Source organism: Molothrus aeneus, chromosome 3 (assembly GCF_037042795.1).
Source record: "Molothrus aeneus isolate 106 chromosome 3, BPBGC_Maene_1.0, whole genome shotgun sequence".
Taxonomy (NCBI): domain Eukaryota; kingdom Metazoa; phylum Chordata; class Aves; order Passeriformes; family Icteridae; genus Molothrus; species Molothrus aeneus.
In genome coordinates, this window is record NC_089648.1 from 47,422,340 (window position 1) to 47,440,785 (window position 18,446).

Below are 18,446 nucleotides of genomic sequence, written 5' to 3' on the forward strand. Positions count from 1 at the left end.
GGAGAAAAGGAGGCTCAGGGAGGATCTTAGTGCTCTCTACAACTCCCTGAAAAAAGATTGTAGCAAGGTGGAGGTCAGCGTCTTTTCCCAACAACCAGCAACAGGATGAGAGGACATGGCCCCAAGCTGCACCAGGGGAGGTTCAGGTTGGAGCAATTTCTTCCCAGAAAGAGCGATCATACATTGAAATAGACTGCTCACAAGAAGGTTGTGGAGTCACTGTCCCTGGAGGTGTTTAAAGGAATGACTGGATGTGACACATAGTGCCATGATCTAGTTGACAAGGTGATCAGTCAGAGGTTGGACTTGATCTCAGAGGTCTTCTTCAACCTAAATGATTCTATCTACCACCTTCTTTCTATGTGTCTTCCCTTTCATCTCTGTTCTGCAGCAATTTCCTGTTGTAACATAGGACCAAGTGATGCTTTTTGAGCTAATTTTAATCTAGGAATGTGAAATTAAACATTGCGAATTAAAACAGCCAAACCACATAAGGCTGGTGTAAGGGCCAACACTCCAAAGCTACTGCACACCATGGTTCTGAGCAGCTCTTCTGAGCCCACCCTTTCAGAAAGGCTGAGAATGGCAGAAAATCAACACAGGCAAGTAAGGAATTAATTTGGAAAAACTAATATGAAAAAATGGTTGAACTGTTATAAGAGAGAACCCCGCCTTGTTGCTGTAAAGGGCTCTCTATTTGCGTATTTACAGCTGTCTCCAATTATCAGTCTGTGCATTTCACAGAATTACAGGATCACTTGGGTTGGAAAAGACCTCTGAGATCACAGAGTCCAACCTTGGACTGAATACCTTGTCAGCTATACCATTACACTAAGTGCCATGTCCAGTCTTTCCTTGAACACCTCCAGGGACAGTGGCTCCACCACCTCCCTGGGCAGCACATTCCAGTGTTAAATTGCTCTTTATATGAAAAAATTCCTCCCATTGACAAACCTAACCCTCCCTTGGCACAGCTTGAGGCTATGTCCTTTCATCCTGTGGCTGGCTGGCTGATAGAAGAGGCCAAGCCCCACCTGGCTACAGGCTCCTTTCAGGGAGCTGTAGAGGGTGCTAAGGTGCCCCCTGATCCTCCTTTTCTCCTCGCTAAACACTCCCAGCCCCCTCAGCCACTCCTCCTAGGACTTGTGCTTCAGACCCTTCAGCAACTTCACCAGCTTCCTTCTGTAGTTTTTACTGCAGTGATATCTGTTGTTAAAAATTAATTGGCCTGATTCTGCCTTTTCGCAGCGCTAACAGCCCAGAAATTCGCTCTTTCCATCGCTTTTGTCAGATGCCTGAACAGTCCTCTCTCTTCTGCCAAGTGTTTCATGCACAAAATCACAGAGTGGGTCACAATGGAAGGGAGCACAGGGCTCCATCTGATCCAGCCTCCCTGCTCGGGCAGGATCATCCCAGAGCGCACGGCCCGGGATTGCGAACAGACGGTTCTCGGCTATCTCCAGCGAGGGAGACTCCTCAGCCTCTCCAGACAATCTGTCCCAGTGCACGGCCGCCTGCACAGTGAAATTCTTCCCCGGTTCAGGTGGAACTTCCCGCGCATTCCCAGGACCCCACCTCGTTCTCACGCACCCCCCCCGCCAGGGCCCACCCGTCAGCACCACCCTGTATGGGCACGCCCACCTGGGTGACGTCACAACACAGCATTCACCCCACCCTCAACCACGCCCCACTGAGGGCACCGTCGCTTTAGCCCCGCCCCCTCGACCGCGGTGCACCCAACTGCGCCTGCGCGGCTCCCCGGCCTTCCCTTCGCTGTGTTCCGCTGACATCAGGGAGGGGCGGGGCAAAAGCCACGGTTCCCGAAGCCCATTGGCTGCCGCTCGGGACAGCTCGTGCTCCCCCGTACCCGCCTGCCCCTCCACCCGCCCTGCCCGGGGGCTCCGTCCGGCACTGCCAGGGGCGGCGCGGTCTCGCGCCCCCGGACCCGCCCCCGCGCCGCGGGGGCCCCGCCCGAGCCGGGAGGAGCTGCGGCCGCGGGGGCAGCAGCGTCACCGCTCCGGTACGTCCGCGGCTCCTCGCCCCGCTCCCCTCACCCTGCGCCCCCGGGGCTGCCCCCCGTCCTCCGCTACGGCCGTGAGCGGCCGCTCCTCCTGCCGCGATAGTCCTTAGGTGCGCGGCGGCCTTGCCGCGGGCCCCCGGCGGGGCCGGGCAGCCCGAGGCCTGTGCGAGTGGCCGCGGGTGGCGGGGTATGCCGCGGGCCCGCTGCGCGGTGACCGGGGGGCGGCGGTGAGTCACCGCAGCAGCGCAGAGCCCGCCGGTGGCCGGCATCGCGGTGGTGCAGTGCCGGCTGCCGAGGGTTTCGTATTCCGCTGCTGGGCTCGCCTTCCCGAGCTTCCAGTCGCTTTCCTCCTTCGAGACAGCGAGAGCTGCCCGCGTCCCTGCGGCGGAGCGCGGTGCGGGGGGCCCCGGCCGCGGCCCTGGCCCTGGGGTCGGCGGGTGCTCGGTGCGGCGGTGGAGCCGCGGTCCGCGGGGCTCCTCTGCGGTCGACCCCGGCCGCTTCCCCTGCCCCGTGCGCGGCTGCCGCTTCCCCTCGTAGACAAGTGCGTGTTGTGGCCGCTGGAGCTATGGGCCGACCCCGCTCGCACAGAGCGGTTCCCTCCCGCTTGTCCCTCAGAGTGCCATGCCCAAGCTGGCGTGGTCGTGCAGGCCCGGATGCCGCAGGGAGCCTTCTGCCTCGGGGTTAAGTACGGTGTGTGCTCGCCGTCGGGATTTGCTTCGAGTGCTGTCAGCATCGCACCGTGTGCATGAGCATTGTTTTGAAAAACTCGCCCTTCCTTCCCTGAAGTCTGTTGTGTAATTGTGGGAGACTATAATTCTGTACAAGTGCCTGAAAGGAGGCTGTAGCCAGGTGGAAGGCGGCCTCTTCTCCCGAACAACTGTGACAAGATGAGAAGAAATGGCCTTGGGCTGCGCCAGGGAATGTTTAGATTGAACCTTTGGAAGGTTTTTTCACAGAAAGGGTGATTAGACATTGGAATGGGCTGCCCGGGGAGGTGGTAGAGTCACCATCCCTGAAGGTGTTTAAGGCAAGATTGGATGTGGCGCTGTGTGCTGCGATCTAGTTGACAGGGCGGTGTTCAGTCACAGGTTGGACTCGATGATCTCAGCGGTCTTTTCCAACCTAATTGAGTCTGTGGTTTTGTGTTTGAGTTTCAAACAGAGGAAAATTTGTATATTCCACGATATTTCCTTTGGCTTTCATGAATTATCAGTTAGCGTTTGTTTGGGGTTTTTTTGGTTTTTTCCAAGACCCTTACAAAATTATTCAGTAACAGGAATTCTGTTCTGTTCCAGCATAAACCTCTTTAACATTAGGATATGGTGTACTGGATTTAGTAGCTTACAATATTTTCCTCTTCCTACATTTCTTTAAAAGTTGTATGCACAAGCTGAGTTGACACAGATATCTGTACTCACAAAGTGTAATATAAAGTCACAGACCTATTGCTATGTTCAGGCTCCTTGTAAAAAAACTTCTGAAAAAAGTTCCTACTTGCTTGAGTATTTAATTATGAGCATGTGGTTTTGGCTATGTAGTTATTAGTTTCCCAGATGGATCCAATATTCTATATTTTTCTTCTTGATATATACCATTTAGCAGTTGTACATTATTTTCTTGTATTTTATCCACAAAGTCTATTCTGTGCCTGGGTCAGTTAAGGAGTTGGATGTCCGTCTTGACTCAGGTTTGCAGTTAGTCAGTATCAGTAAGACTCTACATTTAGTTTGCTGATTGGTCCCCCTGAAATGCACAATAACTAACTAAGGGCTCTTCTGCAAGCAGTTTGTATATCCAGGGCCCAGGATGCACAGTTTCCTGGGAGAATTATTCAATACTAGTAGGAAGGTCACTGGGGACTTTGAAGGACAGAACTTGATAGCTTGGGCTCTAAACCATATTCTATGTAGTAGCATCTTCAGACTAGCCCTCTGTCAAGTTTAAGTTTCAGCTCTTTGTAGGCTTTGAAAGAAAAGAGGAATTTTATGTGTATTTACCCCACTCCCGCCCCCAGATCTCCTGTACTTCTACACTTTTGTTTGCGGAGGTTTGTTTTGGTTTTTTTTGCTGTCTTCCTCCACCCCCATCTTTGAAGGATTCCCCTGCTTCTTGGTTTATATCTATTCCACAAGATTCTGAGTAAGAGTTCTGAAATGAAGCAGTCTCGTTGATCTTTGTCTGTAGCTGTCTGGCAAACTTGTAAGATCTAGTATGAGACCATGCTTCATGTCCAGCTTTGTGTGATGGCACAGGAATAGGAGGCCCTCTAAAGCTAATACTTCTGAACAGTTTGAGTGCATAGTGCATATATTTGTGTCCCAGAATTTTGCACAGTGAAATTCTAGTGTGGCCATTTGATTTTGTAATGCCTGTTGTTGACTGATTTACTTCACCTTGCAGATACTGAAAGCACTGTTGAGAAAACGGCAAAATGAGTGGTCGTCGGAAACGTGCACCTCCATCCAAAGTCGATGAGGAGAAGAAAAAAAAGCTCTGCTGGAATATGCATGAAGACCGGAGAAATGAGATGGTGGCTTTAGATGATGAAGTAACTAATGAGGACCATATTCCAGTTCCAAGCACTTCTGCATCCTTCATTGTTATAAACGATGATAGCACTGATGAAGATCTTGTACAGAAAGAAGGCAGTGGCTCAAAATCTGTTAAGTTTTTGACAGTTAATGATGAAGAAGACTCTTATTCCATCTTGACTCCTGTGTCTGTACAGCTAAATATTATAGTCTTGCCATACCGTGCAGATAGGTCTTGGAAGGCTTTGTTGGGAGAATTTGCTCTTCATCTGCCTTCTGAGCAAATTCTAACTGATGAATTCCATGACAGGAGCTTTACTCTAATGAGAGGAGACTCTGATGATGAGCTGCAGGTCTGTGTTCATGAAAGAAGTGAAGACGAGCACAGTAATGAGACAAAAGAGTACCTGGGCGCTTATGAACAACGTATTCTTGTGGAAGCAACTTTAAGTGGTGAAATATTGGAAGATTTGCGATGGTTGCAAAAGAAAAAGATAATTGGACTTTATCAAAGACCTGGAGAGGCTCAGGCTTTAAAGGTATGCATTCATTATACTTCTTTTGAATTTTGGAGGTTCTTTTTTTTTTTTTTTTTTTTTTGAAATATAAAATAAAAATATCTGAACAAAGTCTGGCAGCTACTATGTATTTATAATGTGCTGAAAATGTATCACTTCTACATGCTTTTGTAATGTTTTCAGTGTGGTTTTTCCTGTAAATATATTTTTATTTTTTCACCATTAGCAATGTATTACCTGAAGGAATCACAGAAGATTTTAGTTGTGTTTCCTCTACATGGTGTTTTTAGTAGATTTATTATATCTGTCTGTACCTGCTAATTTTCGAGCCACTGTTATTATTTTTTGTGCTCTTCTGTTTATAATATTCTTGTCAATTAAATTAATTGTTATTTTAATTTAATTGTTAATTAAATTGTTAACTGTATAACCTTTTCACAGGTTGGAATTTACCTTCTTGAGTCTGGGCTAAGTAAACCAGAATTTCTCAGTGATGGAGGTGGAAGACCCAAAAAAGCTAATCAGATTATTCAAAAACTCATGGAAAAGTTCTACAGTTTTTTAATTCCAGGTAATGCAATAAAGTTGATTGTTGATGAACAGAAACAGTTTTGTCTTCTGTAGTAGTTGTAAATGTAAGGGAAAATAGTAGTTATTCCTGCCATCTAGAGCAACTCTGCTTTTCCGGGCAGCATTATTAGGTAATTCACCCAATACCATTATCTGCCCATTAATCATATGCTAATTCGTTTATGCTGAAATCAGAGGTGATAATTCTTCTCTACAGATACTGAAGCATAGAGATGTTTTGAGTCCTCACTTTTTTGGAAGTAAATACAGTTTTCCCTGTTCCATGGGGGTAGTTTGAACAGATCTACAGTATCTTCTCCAAATCATACAGGAACAGTGTAAAAGAGCCAGGAATTAAATTTGGAAAACTTGTTCCCAGGTTGGGGCCTATCACACAACTGCGGCAATAGATTTCTGTTTGGTTTATATTGTAAAGCAGTTACAATGTAAAATACTACAAAATGCAGCTTTACAACAGTTTTGAGAATATACCACTGCAGATTGAGAAACATGGGCCTCCCTATCATTTTAGAATTAAAGGTATATTTGCCAGATTACACTTACTAGTAATACAGATTTATAGGATGATAAACAATGGCTTTATGTTGTGGTGTCTTAGGAAACTTGTGGAAAAAACAAACAAACAACCCAACCAACCTTTGTCTCATTCCTGAGTGTAGAGTTGATTCAAAATTTTGACTGAAGACTGATTCAGTAACTGTCGTATACATAGTTTGTGTTGTGGCAAAAGCCTAACACCCTCCCCAAATAGCACTGCACCTAATTAGAAGAGGCAGAGTTGTATAAAAATCAGGCAACTCAGGCTAAAGAGAAGCTAAAAGGAAGAGGTAACAAAATAAAATCTGAACATCCTTATCTGCTGCGAAGAACAAATGTGCAGCTGTGAGGACTGACGTGAGGTGTACCAAGGGATGGGCCAGTATAACTCACTAAGTGGGGAAGGTACTGCACATAAGAAATCATCCTTCCAAAAACTGAATCTGACTGACACAAATATGCCAGTTTAGGTTTGAAAGCATGACAAATCAGATCCAAGAAGAGATCTGAAGAAAAAATAGTTTAAGGTCTAGAAATGAATAGTAGTGGTTTTAAATCTGTTAGGAGAAACACGTTATCATAAATACATTAGAAGCAGAACAGTTGCCAGGGAATTCATAGACTTGAGATCTCTAAGGTATATGATAGAGTGCTGAAATAAATGTAATGCTATAGCAGAAAGCACAAATTTTTTTTCTGCATATTTTCTCATTGTGGAAGAGTTGGGGAAAGAGATTGTGAAGAAAATTACTGGTGACTTACTTTAAGGTCCAAACTAATTTTCTGCTGGAACCTGGGACATTTGTCCTCAGTACACTAAAGGATGTGTTTATAGGGACTACCTGGTTCAGTGTAGCTTACAGGTGAAGAGATACTTTCTGAAAGGCAAGACATGCCCCTCAAATTTTCTGGGGCAGGAATGTGGTCCTGAGAAGTTGGATTGTTGTGCCTTAACTTTTCATGAGCCATGCAAGCAGCTCAGGTTTGTAAAGGAGCTGTGTTGCCACCTGGTAAAGATTTGGACTGTTTTTGAGCATGTACGTTTTTATGTGCTGTTAAATAATAATGGAGTCTTGATTTCATGCCAGTGAATGCCGTGTAAGTGAGGAAGTAAAATAGCTGGCACGGAGAACAGAAATAAATGATTGCCAATCACCAGTCAAGTCCTACAAAGGCATGTGCACCTTAATGTATTACTAACTCTTTGAGAAAAAGAATGATTGGTGAAGTGGTATCAACAATGTTTAAATGTATTATTCAGCGTAACAGAGATGAAGAACAACTGAAAGCTTGCAAGCAGACTAGGCCATGGAGTTTCAGTAGTAATTCAGTAGATGAATAGAAAACAATGCAGAAGAAAAAAATTACAGCCTCTTTGCTAACTGTTGCAAGCAGGGTTGCAGTTCAGTAGGTAGGTGTATAGCTCAGTAAATGCATCAATTTAATGTCCAGTGTAAGTGAAACCAAATCAATAGTAAAGAATTATCCTGAAAGTGTTAGAGAACAAAACATGATCACTAAACCACTAATGTAAGTCCATAGTGTGCATTATGCTCTGCTCTGAATTCAGAAAAAGCATGTCACAGAAATGAAAAATATTTGTGAAGGAGGACCCCAGGTGATTATGCAATGGGAAAGTAGTTTCATTTCCTAACAGTTTTTGAACATGAACTTACTGATGTGGCATAAAATAATATAGCCTTGATTCTGTCCAGATAAATGCATTTCTCTTAAATGTTTCTAATAACTTAGTTTAAATTCCACCTGTTTTTAAACAGAATTAGTTGAGGTTTTGTAAAATTACCCCTAAGTATATATTTTAACATTTATCAATATCCATCTAAAGTTAAATCTGTACAATAACATTCCAAGATGAAGCTTCTTGTTCCTCCCACTGATGAGCAAATTCTCATGCTGATGGTGTTGTGCTCAAGGATTTACACAAATAACGCATATGACCTCTCTACTGCTACATTTAATTTTAATATATTTTTTCTCACTGTACTCAGTGAGGATATCACCACTCATTCTGGTGATATCCTTGTGGTTTTGAGACTTTGTGGCAGGAAGTTCGTCTGTGTTATGGCAAGCATAGCCATAGGTGCATTAAATAATCTGAAAAAAACATGATAAAATGTTTAATATGGAATCCTTGAATCATTTAGGTTTTAACCCAGCACTGCCAAGTCAATCACTCTACCATGTTCCTAAGTGCCACATTTACAAGTCTTTTAAATATTTCCAGTGATGGTGACTCAACCACCTCCCTGGCCAGCCCGTTCTTGTGCTTGACAGCCCTCTATGGGAAGAAATTTTTCCCTGTTACCCAATCTAACCTTCCCCTCATGGAACTTGAGGCCATTTGTTCTTGTTCAGTTACTTGGGAGAAGAGACCAGCGCCCATCTCACTACAACCTCCTTTCAGGTAGTTGTAGAGAGGACTAAGGTCTCCCCCTCATCTATTTTTGTCCAAATGACCCCAACTCCCTCAGCTGCTCCTCATAAGAGTTGTGTTCCAGATCCATTACCAGCTTTATTGCTCTGCTCTGGATGTGCTCCAGCACTTCCATGTCTTTCTTGTCATGTGGTGAGGGACCCAAAATTTAATACAGTAATCTCACAACATCCTTGTAGTCGTCCTGAACTGCCAGCCCTTTCTTCCAAAGGTCATAAACTGTGTTTTCCCTGAGTCTCAGCCAAATCTGCCTGCTCAGGCAGATGTTCTCTGCCATCTTACCTTTTCATCATTTACCATTTACCCTCAGTTTTCTTAAGAATAAATTCTTTCTACAAATATGGTTTTGGTATTTGTTTATTTACTACCATATGTGAGGCAACAAGTTTTCCATTAATCTAGGCTGTTTCATTAGTGCAGACATTGTTATACTGCAGTCTGGAGAAGGAAAGATCCTACCGCAGATGCAGTAGCAGAACTGTAGTTCAGTCATTGAAGGAATTAAATAGAGTACTTGAAAAGCATCAGAGAAACTGAATTTTTAGATAGTACAATGCCATCTGTTTCCCAAATGTAAAAAAGATTAAGATGAGACCTCTGTAACTGAATTACATTTTGAAATGGTTGAAAGCATAATTAAATATTCACTGTTTAATAAGTAACTGAGAGGGATAAACTTCCCTGGCATCCTTTTCAAAATCCTCGTGGTACGTAGAACCATTTAATATTAAAAAAGAAATCTCTGGAAGAATCAACAAAACAAGAAAGGTGTGTACAAAAAAATCCAATTGCATTAAAAAAAATTTTGCTTTAAATTATATTGCAGTCTTTGCTCTCCTGTACAATTCTGGATAGACTTAGTTTTTGTAGAAGTCAATTTAGTACGCTTAAAAATGTGAGATTTGAAGACTGTTATTTTAGCATGTATAATGATAGGTGTCATTATATATCAAATTCTTTGATCAAAGTTATACTTTGCAAATACTCTAATTTTCTGTTCTTTTCCTAAAGTGAGGGGTATGTGTTAAAGGATCCCTTTGAATGGTTTCTTTAATATATAATGCTGATTGCTTTCTAATATATAAAGCTGAATGCTTTCTTGGTGCTTTTTATTTGGCTGGATCATTAATAACTCCACATGTGCACTCTGATTGCCTTCTTTACGTTACAAGTCATATGTATAGTTTTCATGAATATGTAGAAACTTAATGTCTTTCAGTATTCTCATTTCCCTTGACAAGCTCTGGGATTGTTCCTTTGATTTAAAAGGATTAGGGGAAGGCACTGATGGCTGCCATATATAGGCGTATAATTTCCTCCTTTTGTTTTGGAAATCATTCTTCGCCTTCATCATCCATTTGAATGAAGGAAAGCTTTTGCTTTTCAAGAAAGAGCATCCTAATACCAGCTTCTGAGCCTTATGATAAAATTAAGCTTTCTGGTTTCTGCCAGGTACATCTCTTCCTTGTTAGCCCAAGGCATCAGAATTAAAATCTGATTTAAGTGTGTCAGCCATTTGCTGCTTTATTAAAATGTTAAATATACTTTAAGGTTACTTTGTGCTGCAAATGATAGCCGTGACTTGCTTCCAATTTTGATGGTGGCTTTTTTTGTTGTTTTTGTTGTTGTTTGTTTGTTTGTTTTTAACACAAAAATTCTGCAGAGTGAGTTTATCTCCAGTGCTAGCTAAGGTTAGAACCGGTCTGTATTTTTTTGATACTGATGTTTTAATTTTAGGCCTAAAACACTGTTAAAACTTGGCCTCCAAGTCTTTCATTCTCTCATACCTGTTTTCTAGAACTCCAGCCCTTGAAGTTTTCATGAATTTTTGTTCTACATTGTTTAAGTTCTGTGTATGCCCATATATCCAAATTATGTGAAAAATCCATAAGCACAAGGCCTTCTTTCTTATAGGGTAGAAAAGAAGGGTAGGCCTTCTGTCCCAGAGGGTGATTACTTCTCTTGAGGTGGGTTTTTAATTCTGAAAGCATGTCTGAATTTTTGCAGTGATGCAAGTGGTGAGAGTTATATTTTGTCCTGCTGCTACAATTGTCTGAATTTTTGCAGTGATGCAAGTGGTGAGAGTTATATTTTGTCCTGCTGCTACAATTTTCTTAACCAGATGAATAGGTTAAGGTTAACTTTTTTCATTTCAATAAGGTCATTTATTAATATTTAAATCAGAAGCATGAGATAATTGTGATTCTGTAACAATTGGAATTTTTTAGTGGAAAGTCTATATTAAATAAATAAGTTCTGGTCATTCTATACCTATATTCTAAAGAAAGAGCTTTGCTGATTATGTGTACATCTGTGCTCACCACAGCATGTTAACTTTTGGGTGTCCTGGTTCCAGTTTGGGCAGAGTTCATTTTCTTCTTAGTAGCTGATGAGTGCCGTGTGTTTGGGTTCACTGTGACAATAATGTTTGTAATGCAATGATTTGTTACTTCTTGCTGAGTGGTGCTTGCCCCAAGTCAAGGACTTTTCAGTCCTTGCTCTACAGGTGCACAAGAAGGGAGGGAGCATGGCCAGGACAGCCAAAGGGATATTCCACACCATAGAACAACATCCTCAGTTTATAAACTAGTGGGAGTTGGCTGGGAGCCACCAGTTGCCACTTGGGGATGGGCTGGAAATTGATCAGTGAGAGGTGAGCAATTGTATTGTGCATCACTTGTTCCTTGGGTTCTTTTAATCTCTCTCTTTTTTCCTTTTCATTGCTATTACTATTATTATTACTGTTGTCATTGTTGCAATGTTTTTCTTTATTTCACTTATTAAACTGCTCATTGTTTGCTACTGCTGCTAGCTGAGTCAGATGCAGTCATGGCATATGTTTAAATGACACTTTGCTTATTTTTATGTATGTAAACTAAATATGTTGTTGCAAAATTTACTGAAATGTTGTCCCAAGTTGATTGATGATGCATGTCTTGAATTATTTGTGTATGCAGACGAGCTGGAGGAAGATGAGGAAGAATCCGACACAGAACTAGAGCGACAAAATATTGAAGAGCTTTATGACTTTGTACGGCACACCCATCAGCAGGATATCCAGTTACTGAGAAAGGATGTGCAGCATCCTGCATTGATTCCCATTCTGAGGCCATACCAAAGTGAGGCTGTGAACTGGATGCTTCACCGAGAGAACCACACCAGTACTCCAAGTAGTGGCAAGTATATGGATCTGAAAAACTTGCACAATTGTGGAAAGTTTTGCATTGTCAGCAGTAATGTTTCCTTGCTGTTTGATTAGAAGTTTTGTGAGTTATTTCATTGGTATTTTTATAAAAGCTGTTGTTTGGTCATACACTAAATAATAAGCTAGGTTTTGCTGAGCAGCCATTGATGTATAATGTTGGTCATGAAGCTCTGTAGAGATGGACGTCAGCTTTTTTCCTCTTAATGTCAAAAAAAAGGCTGAATAATTCTAAAGAGTGTGCTGTTAATAGAGAAACTTCATCATAGTAAAGTGAACACTTTCTCCGTAGAAAACGTGCTGCACTTCTTATGGCGGGAGGTGATCACTCTGGATGGAAAAAAAATCTACTATAATCCGTTTACTGGCTGGTACGTTTTTATAGTTACTCTTTCTGAGGACATCTCAGGGTTGTGCTTTATGAAAACCGTGTTGGCAGCTCTATCCTGCAGGATATAAGATATTCCATAACTTGTTTTTCAGTTAGCAACTAAAGAATTAGAACAGTGATATCTTTAATTTGAAAAAAAGAACAAACTCAAGTATGTAACGCACAGATAAATGTGTAGATCTCAAGTTGAAGATGTAATTATTAAAGCTTTTCTTAAAAGACAATAATTTAATGGTTTAATATTAATTTTTTTTTTAATTTAGAGTATTGGAGACTTTGATCTTCTTCAATGTTTTCAAAGTCCAAAGCAAGGCAGCAGTATAAAGCTTTTTATTAATGCTCGGTATTGCATTACTAAGCCTGTTTCTCTTTTATCATTAACTTGGTCAGAATAGAACCTCTTGATTGCTAGTTTGCTTTTTATTTTTCCCTATGTTACTTTCAGATCTTTTCCACATGTGAATAAAAAAATATTTCAATTTTTTTGAGGCTAATGCTATGATATGCTAACGTTAGCAAGGCAAGGCCTATTAAGAGGTGAAAAAAATCTAAAAATTCTGGCATGTGTATTTGTCTTGATCTGGTTCATACACGCAAAAAGCTTGCTAGTTTTTGTTTATCTCAGCTTAACTAATAAAAGATAATGCCTCACCTTACAAACTTTGCCTTGCTGAAGCTATGCTGTCTGTCCCTGAATGCACCCTTCTCTGTCACAACATTCTGTAGTAACTGACTTTCACTGGGAATGTACTTGAATTTTAGCATTATCCGTGAGTATCCAACTGCTGGACCCCAGTGGCCTGGAGGTATTTTGGCAGATGAGATGGGTCTTGGAAAAACAGTGGAAGTGTTGGCTCTTATTCTGAATCATACTGGACCAGAGATTAAACAAGATGATCTGACATTACCTGAGGTAAGGAAACCAGGTTGAGAGTTATTATTAAGAAAATGCTATTCAGAATGAATGCAAGTGCACTTTTCATTGCTTTAGAAGTCCATATTCAAAGCTCTATTACTGTGAAAGTTTTTCCCTTCATAGGACATGATACATGGCAGCATTAATGGTGGAACAGTTTGCATGTTGATCCTTTGCCATTGTTCAATGGTTTTATCAGGCAATTGTACTGTTAATATAGTTTGGACAGGCTCAGGAGTATATAAATAATTTAATTTAGTTTACTATGTTGGAGGCCATTCTCCTTCACTTCATTGTATTGATGGGTGTCAAACATCCATTAGTGTTCTGTGCTAAAATAGGGACAGTTTACATTCTGGGTAAAGATTTCTGCTCTCCCTCTGTTTCATATAATAAATGAGCTTATTTAGCAACAGTTTTCCATCTTTTCACTTTCCTCATCATGCATACTGTGAAAATTTGGCACATCCACTAAACCCAAAAATTTTTTCTGAAGGGAAAGGACCATTATTCTTAAGTAAACTCTTACCACTTTGTGAGTTTCACCCCTTGGAAATCATGGCAGCCAGTTTCATTGCACATTTATCATACTGATCTCCTGCCTGCTTGTCATTTTATCAATTAAAAGGACTCAATTCTTTTATTAGGAGAGAATAAGAGATATAAGGAAAGAATAAGATGATTCTTAAATATATAAGAGGGTCAGCACCAAGTAGTGCAAACAGAGGAGTAAAAGCACTAAAGTGCCTGGACACCAACTGATAACAATAGGTAGAAACCAGAGCTTTTGGAGGGCTGGAGTTACTGAAACTGTTTCATGATGTAAGTAGTTGGGACAGATGTCAGCTAATATATAAGAGTAAAATTTTGGGAGGTAATCCCTAAAAGGAAAAACATACTTTTTATACAGCTGACTAGGGGTCTTCCTCTATATTGCTTACTTCCTTTTGTTTTTCTAGCTATATATTAAATATATATTTTCCTCCCCCATCAGGAACCTAGCTCACTTACATCTATAGGTTCCTGCAACTTAATGCTAAAGCAGTGGAGGACCCAAGAGGGTTTCAGAGCTGCTTTTTGTGTTTCAGTTAGGGTGCTGAACACTGTTTGCCAAGAAACTGAAATGAATGATGTGTCACTCTGTAGATTAAAAAAGAGCTATCTGAGCAAATTGGTGAGATCAGAACATATATTTGTAGCAGCTCATGCTTACTTTCAAATATGAGGTGATTAATGAAGGTCAGAGTGACTGTGAAGAGACATGAGCTAATAACTATTTAATGTTGTCTGCATTAGGGTAAGCTTGTGAACTTCTTTGTTCCACCTCAACCTTTAGAGGGAAATAAAAAGAAAAAAACAAAGGAAATGGATCCTAAACTAAAGGAAAAAATACAGTATCCCAGTAAGTATTTCTGATGAGTTTTAAAATACATTTTGCTTTTAGCGTTGTGTTATATTGGCCACTGACTATGAGTTCAAGGCTACTCTTCTTCAGAATGAAGTTATTCTTTTGCTGAGCTCTGTCGTGTAGGATTGCATGCTACAAGCAGTTAAAAGTAAAGCTACTAACTCAGAACTCTGCTACAGAGCTCCATGCAACTAGAGGTCTTTGTAAAGAGTTTATGCATTTAAATGAAATAAGTTGTCTTTTTTTATGCCTCAGTAAGAAAATTGGGTGATATATTTCTATTGCTATCCAACATTGTTTTAGAATCATTGCAAAACAGCAATCTGTAGAGCTGTGTCAAGTAAAAGCTTGTCAAAACTGCTGCCTATGTGCATTTTTTAGATGAGCACTATGTTTAGAGTTACCTTAATACACATTCTGTGAGGTAACTTAAATTTTTGTTTTGATTCTTCATACAGGCTTACGAGTAATGATATTAGCAGCTGTAAAGGAAATTAATGTGAAGAAAGGAGCATCCATAATTGCAATATTTAAGTACATCAGTTCTATATATAGATACGATACGCAGAGAAATAGACGGCTTCTCAAAAGAACTCTAGAAAAACTAATTGCTGAACAGGTGGTAGAACAAGTTAAAGGGCATGGTCTGGCTGGGTCCTTCAAGCTGGGGAAGAATTACAAGGAACAGAAGAAGCGAGAAAGAGCCAAAGAGCAGGTAAAACATGCTGCTGTAGTTATTTCAAAGAATGTTGCAAAAGCTGGTTTTTTTTCTGCCAATTGCATGCTACTCTCAGCTGTACTGTCTCTGTACACGAGCTCAGTGACACTGATTTAGTGGTAAAAATGAAGAAAACTGCAGCAATTGCTTCGACACATAAATAAAGAAGCAGAAATCATAAGTAGATAAAATTTGGGGCTAAAATAATAACTACATCTGTCACAAGTCTTCTAAAGTAGTGTTACTGGGAGTTGTATTGTTCTTACTGTGAAGTTGTTTTTTAAACACTGGTAAACATTAACCAAATCCTCAAACTGGAAATTAATATAAACCCTTAATATCAATGTACTGATGTGTTTATATGTCATTAAAAAAAAGGGTGAGGAGAAAGTTGTTTGGGTTGGAAGGGACTTTAAAACTCATCTAATTCCAAACCCCCTTGCCGTGGGGACACCTTCCACTAGACTAGGTTTCTCAAAGCCCCATCCAACCTGGCCTTGAACACTTCCAGGGTTGGGGCATCATTGTCTCTGGGCAACCTCTTCCAGTGTCTCACCACCTCACAATGAAGAATTTCTTCCTAATATCTAAACCTATTATCTTTCATTAAAAACTATCCCCCCCTTGTCCTGTCACTACGTGCTCTTGTAAATAGTCCCGTTAAAGCTTCTCATAGCTTTTGGTTAGGTACTGGAAGGCCGTAATTTAGCCTGAAGCCTTCTCTTTTCCAGGCTGGACAATTCCAACTCTCTTAGCCTTTTCTCACAGGGGAGGTGCTCTAGCCCTCTGATCATCTTCGTGGCCCTCCTCTAGACGTACTCCAACAGTTCCACATCCTCCTTATATTGGGTGTCCCAAAGCTGGATTGCAGTACTCCAGGTGGGGTCTCACAAGAATGAATAGCTAGGCAGGATCCCTTCCTGGCCCTGCTGCCCACGCTGCTTTGGATACCGTCCAGGATACGATTGTCTTTCTGGGCTGCAAGTGCACATTGCTGCATCGTGTCCAGCCTCTCACCCACCAGTACTCCCAAATCCTTCTCAGCAGGGCTGCTCTCAATCTGTTCATCCAAGCCATGTGCAGCACCTTGCACTTGGTCTTGTTAAACTGCATGAGATTCCCATGGGCCCACTCCTCAAGTTTGTCGAGGTCCCTTTGGACGGCATCCCGTCCTTCAGGTGTGTCAGCTGTACTGCTCAACTTGGTGTCATCTGCAAATTTGCTGAGGGTGCACTCAATCCCTCTGGCTATGTCATTAATGAAGACATTAGGTAGCACCGGTAACTGTTAAATGTCACTGGACAAGCCAGAATGTAAAGTCTGACATTTTTGGTTAATTTTACTTTGTAGGTAGCAAGGACTTCAGAAAACACTCAGAAGAAGCAATTGATTGATGCTAAAACTCAAACCAAAGAATCAAGAAACAGTGATGAAACATCTGAAAATGTCTTTGAAACTGCTTCACATGAGAATATCGCCATGGAAGAACATGATTACTGTACAAGTAGTAAAAATAACAGGAAATCTGAAGCAGATCATGAGAACTCTGTAGAAGAGAAGAATGTTAAGCAAGAAACTGTGGTCCCAAAATCTCCTGATGTTCATGGCAACCACTTTGTCTCCAGTGACATGAGCAGTCGTCCTGATGTTGATGTTTCTAAAACTACAGCTGTTATCCAGCAGGAAGTCCCAAAGGTCCAGTCCTCACATTCCCAAGAACGTGCTGGCAGTAACGTACAACATACCAGTTCCATATTTCCATTTAATACCTCTGAATATCGTTTTGAATGCATCTGTGGTGAGCTTGGATTGGCTGACTACAAAGCTCGTGTGCAGTGCCTGAAATGTTACCTGTGGCAGCATGCAGAATGCGTAAACTACAAAGAGGAGAACCTGAAGAGCAGGCCCTTCTACTGTCCCCATTGCCTTGTGGCAATGAAACCAGTTCCTACAAGAGCGACTCTGATAATTTCTCCAAGTTCTATTTGCCACCAGTGGGTAGATGAGATCAATAGGCATGTAAGATCATCATCTCTTCGAGTTCTGGTAAGATTATAGAGCTTCATATTCTGGAGAGTTATTTTATCAAGGCTTGGGGCTTGCATCACTCAAAGTTCAGAGGTCTTTGTCCTCTCTGCCAGAGCTCTATGCTTCTTGCTGCTAGACCAATGCTTTGGCATTATGTGGTGCATTGCTGTCCCAGAAAGACAGTCTGCAATTAGTCCTTTTTTTCTCTGTTTTAGCTGGTCACTGGGAGATAAACCAGTGGAGTAGATTGTATAGCGGCTGAAAGCAAATTTCTGTGTGGTTGCAGCAACATGTAGTTTCTGAGAGGGAAGGCTGTTTGAAAGACTACCAAGGAACTTAAGAAGGCCTATGGGTGTTTTGAGTGTTGTCTCACTGTACACGTGCACTTAAGCAATTCTCAGACTGTTTCTCCTCCTTTTGTTCTAGATAAAAAATGTTTCCGTAGGTAAAGCCTGTAGCTTTGCATTTCTGGTTCTCAGGCTTTATAGAAGAAGTCTTCGGCATTGGTGTTTACTGAAAACAATACTGGTACAACTGTTGTGTCGATAACATCTACCAAATTTATTAGGATGTTGCTTATTTGGAGACCATGTATTGTCCTTTTACTTGATTTCTAATAACCCTGCCACTAGAACAAATCTAATTATACTTAGGGTAATAATCACCATGCAGGTTTTTTAAAAATACTGATATCACAGTATTCAAAAGTCTTTTATTACCGATGCAGCCAAGTTTTTTCCTTCATATTTTTAGCAGTCAGGAGCCTTTGTAATGATCAAGAGCTTTGAAAACCATCAATCACTTGTATTTTGAACAAAGTAGTAGCAGATATGATATAACTTGGTATTCAGAGATATATCTGGTACCTTTGGCTATTACACATAGTTGCCCAACATATAAATGAATTCTAGGCCTCCAGTGCTATTTGTGTGAGTAGTCCAATTAGATTTAATGCAGGAATTAACAAATGTGTAAAACTCACATGGTTTTCCTAGGGCCCAGTCTACGTTTAATACCAGCTTTAATGAAAATTAGCAGAAATAGATGTACATGGTGACAACAAAATAGTTTAAATACTGATTGTCAGTACTTTAAACTGTGTGGCATCTTCCATTCTGCAAGATTGTTTTC

General features: G+C 41.2%; 1 protein-coding gene across 2 annotated transcripts in view; it reads left to right on the forward strand.

The window, feature by feature from the left end:
- The first annotated feature begins 1,983 nt into the window (after positions 1 to 1,983).
- Positions 1,984 to 18,446, forward strand: part of SHPRH (SNF2 histone linker PHD RING helicase) — a 47,779-nt gene continuing 31,316 nt past the window's right edge. For both annotated transcript variants that reach the window (XM_066546837.1, XM_066546838.1), the window contains exons 1-9: positions 1,984 to 2,020; positions 4,421 to 5,090; positions 5,511 to 5,640; positions 11,610 to 11,828; positions 12,147 to 12,225; positions 13,008 to 13,158; positions 14,458 to 14,563; positions 15,028 to 15,284; positions 16,638 to 17,333. In XM_066546837.1, coding sequence (XP_066402934.1) covers positions 4,452 to 5,090; positions 5,511 to 5,640; positions 11,610 to 11,828; positions 12,147 to 12,225; positions 13,008 to 13,158; positions 14,458 to 14,563; positions 15,028 to 15,284; positions 16,638 to 17,333 — 2,277 coding nt within the window. In that variant the 5' untranslated portion in view covers positions 1,984 to 2,020; positions 4,421 to 4,451. The remainder of the gene's footprint in view (positions 2,021 to 4,420; positions 5,091 to 5,510; positions 5,641 to 11,609; positions 11,829 to 12,146; positions 12,226 to 13,007; positions 13,159 to 14,457; positions 14,564 to 15,027; positions 15,285 to 16,637; positions 17,334 to 18,446) is intronic.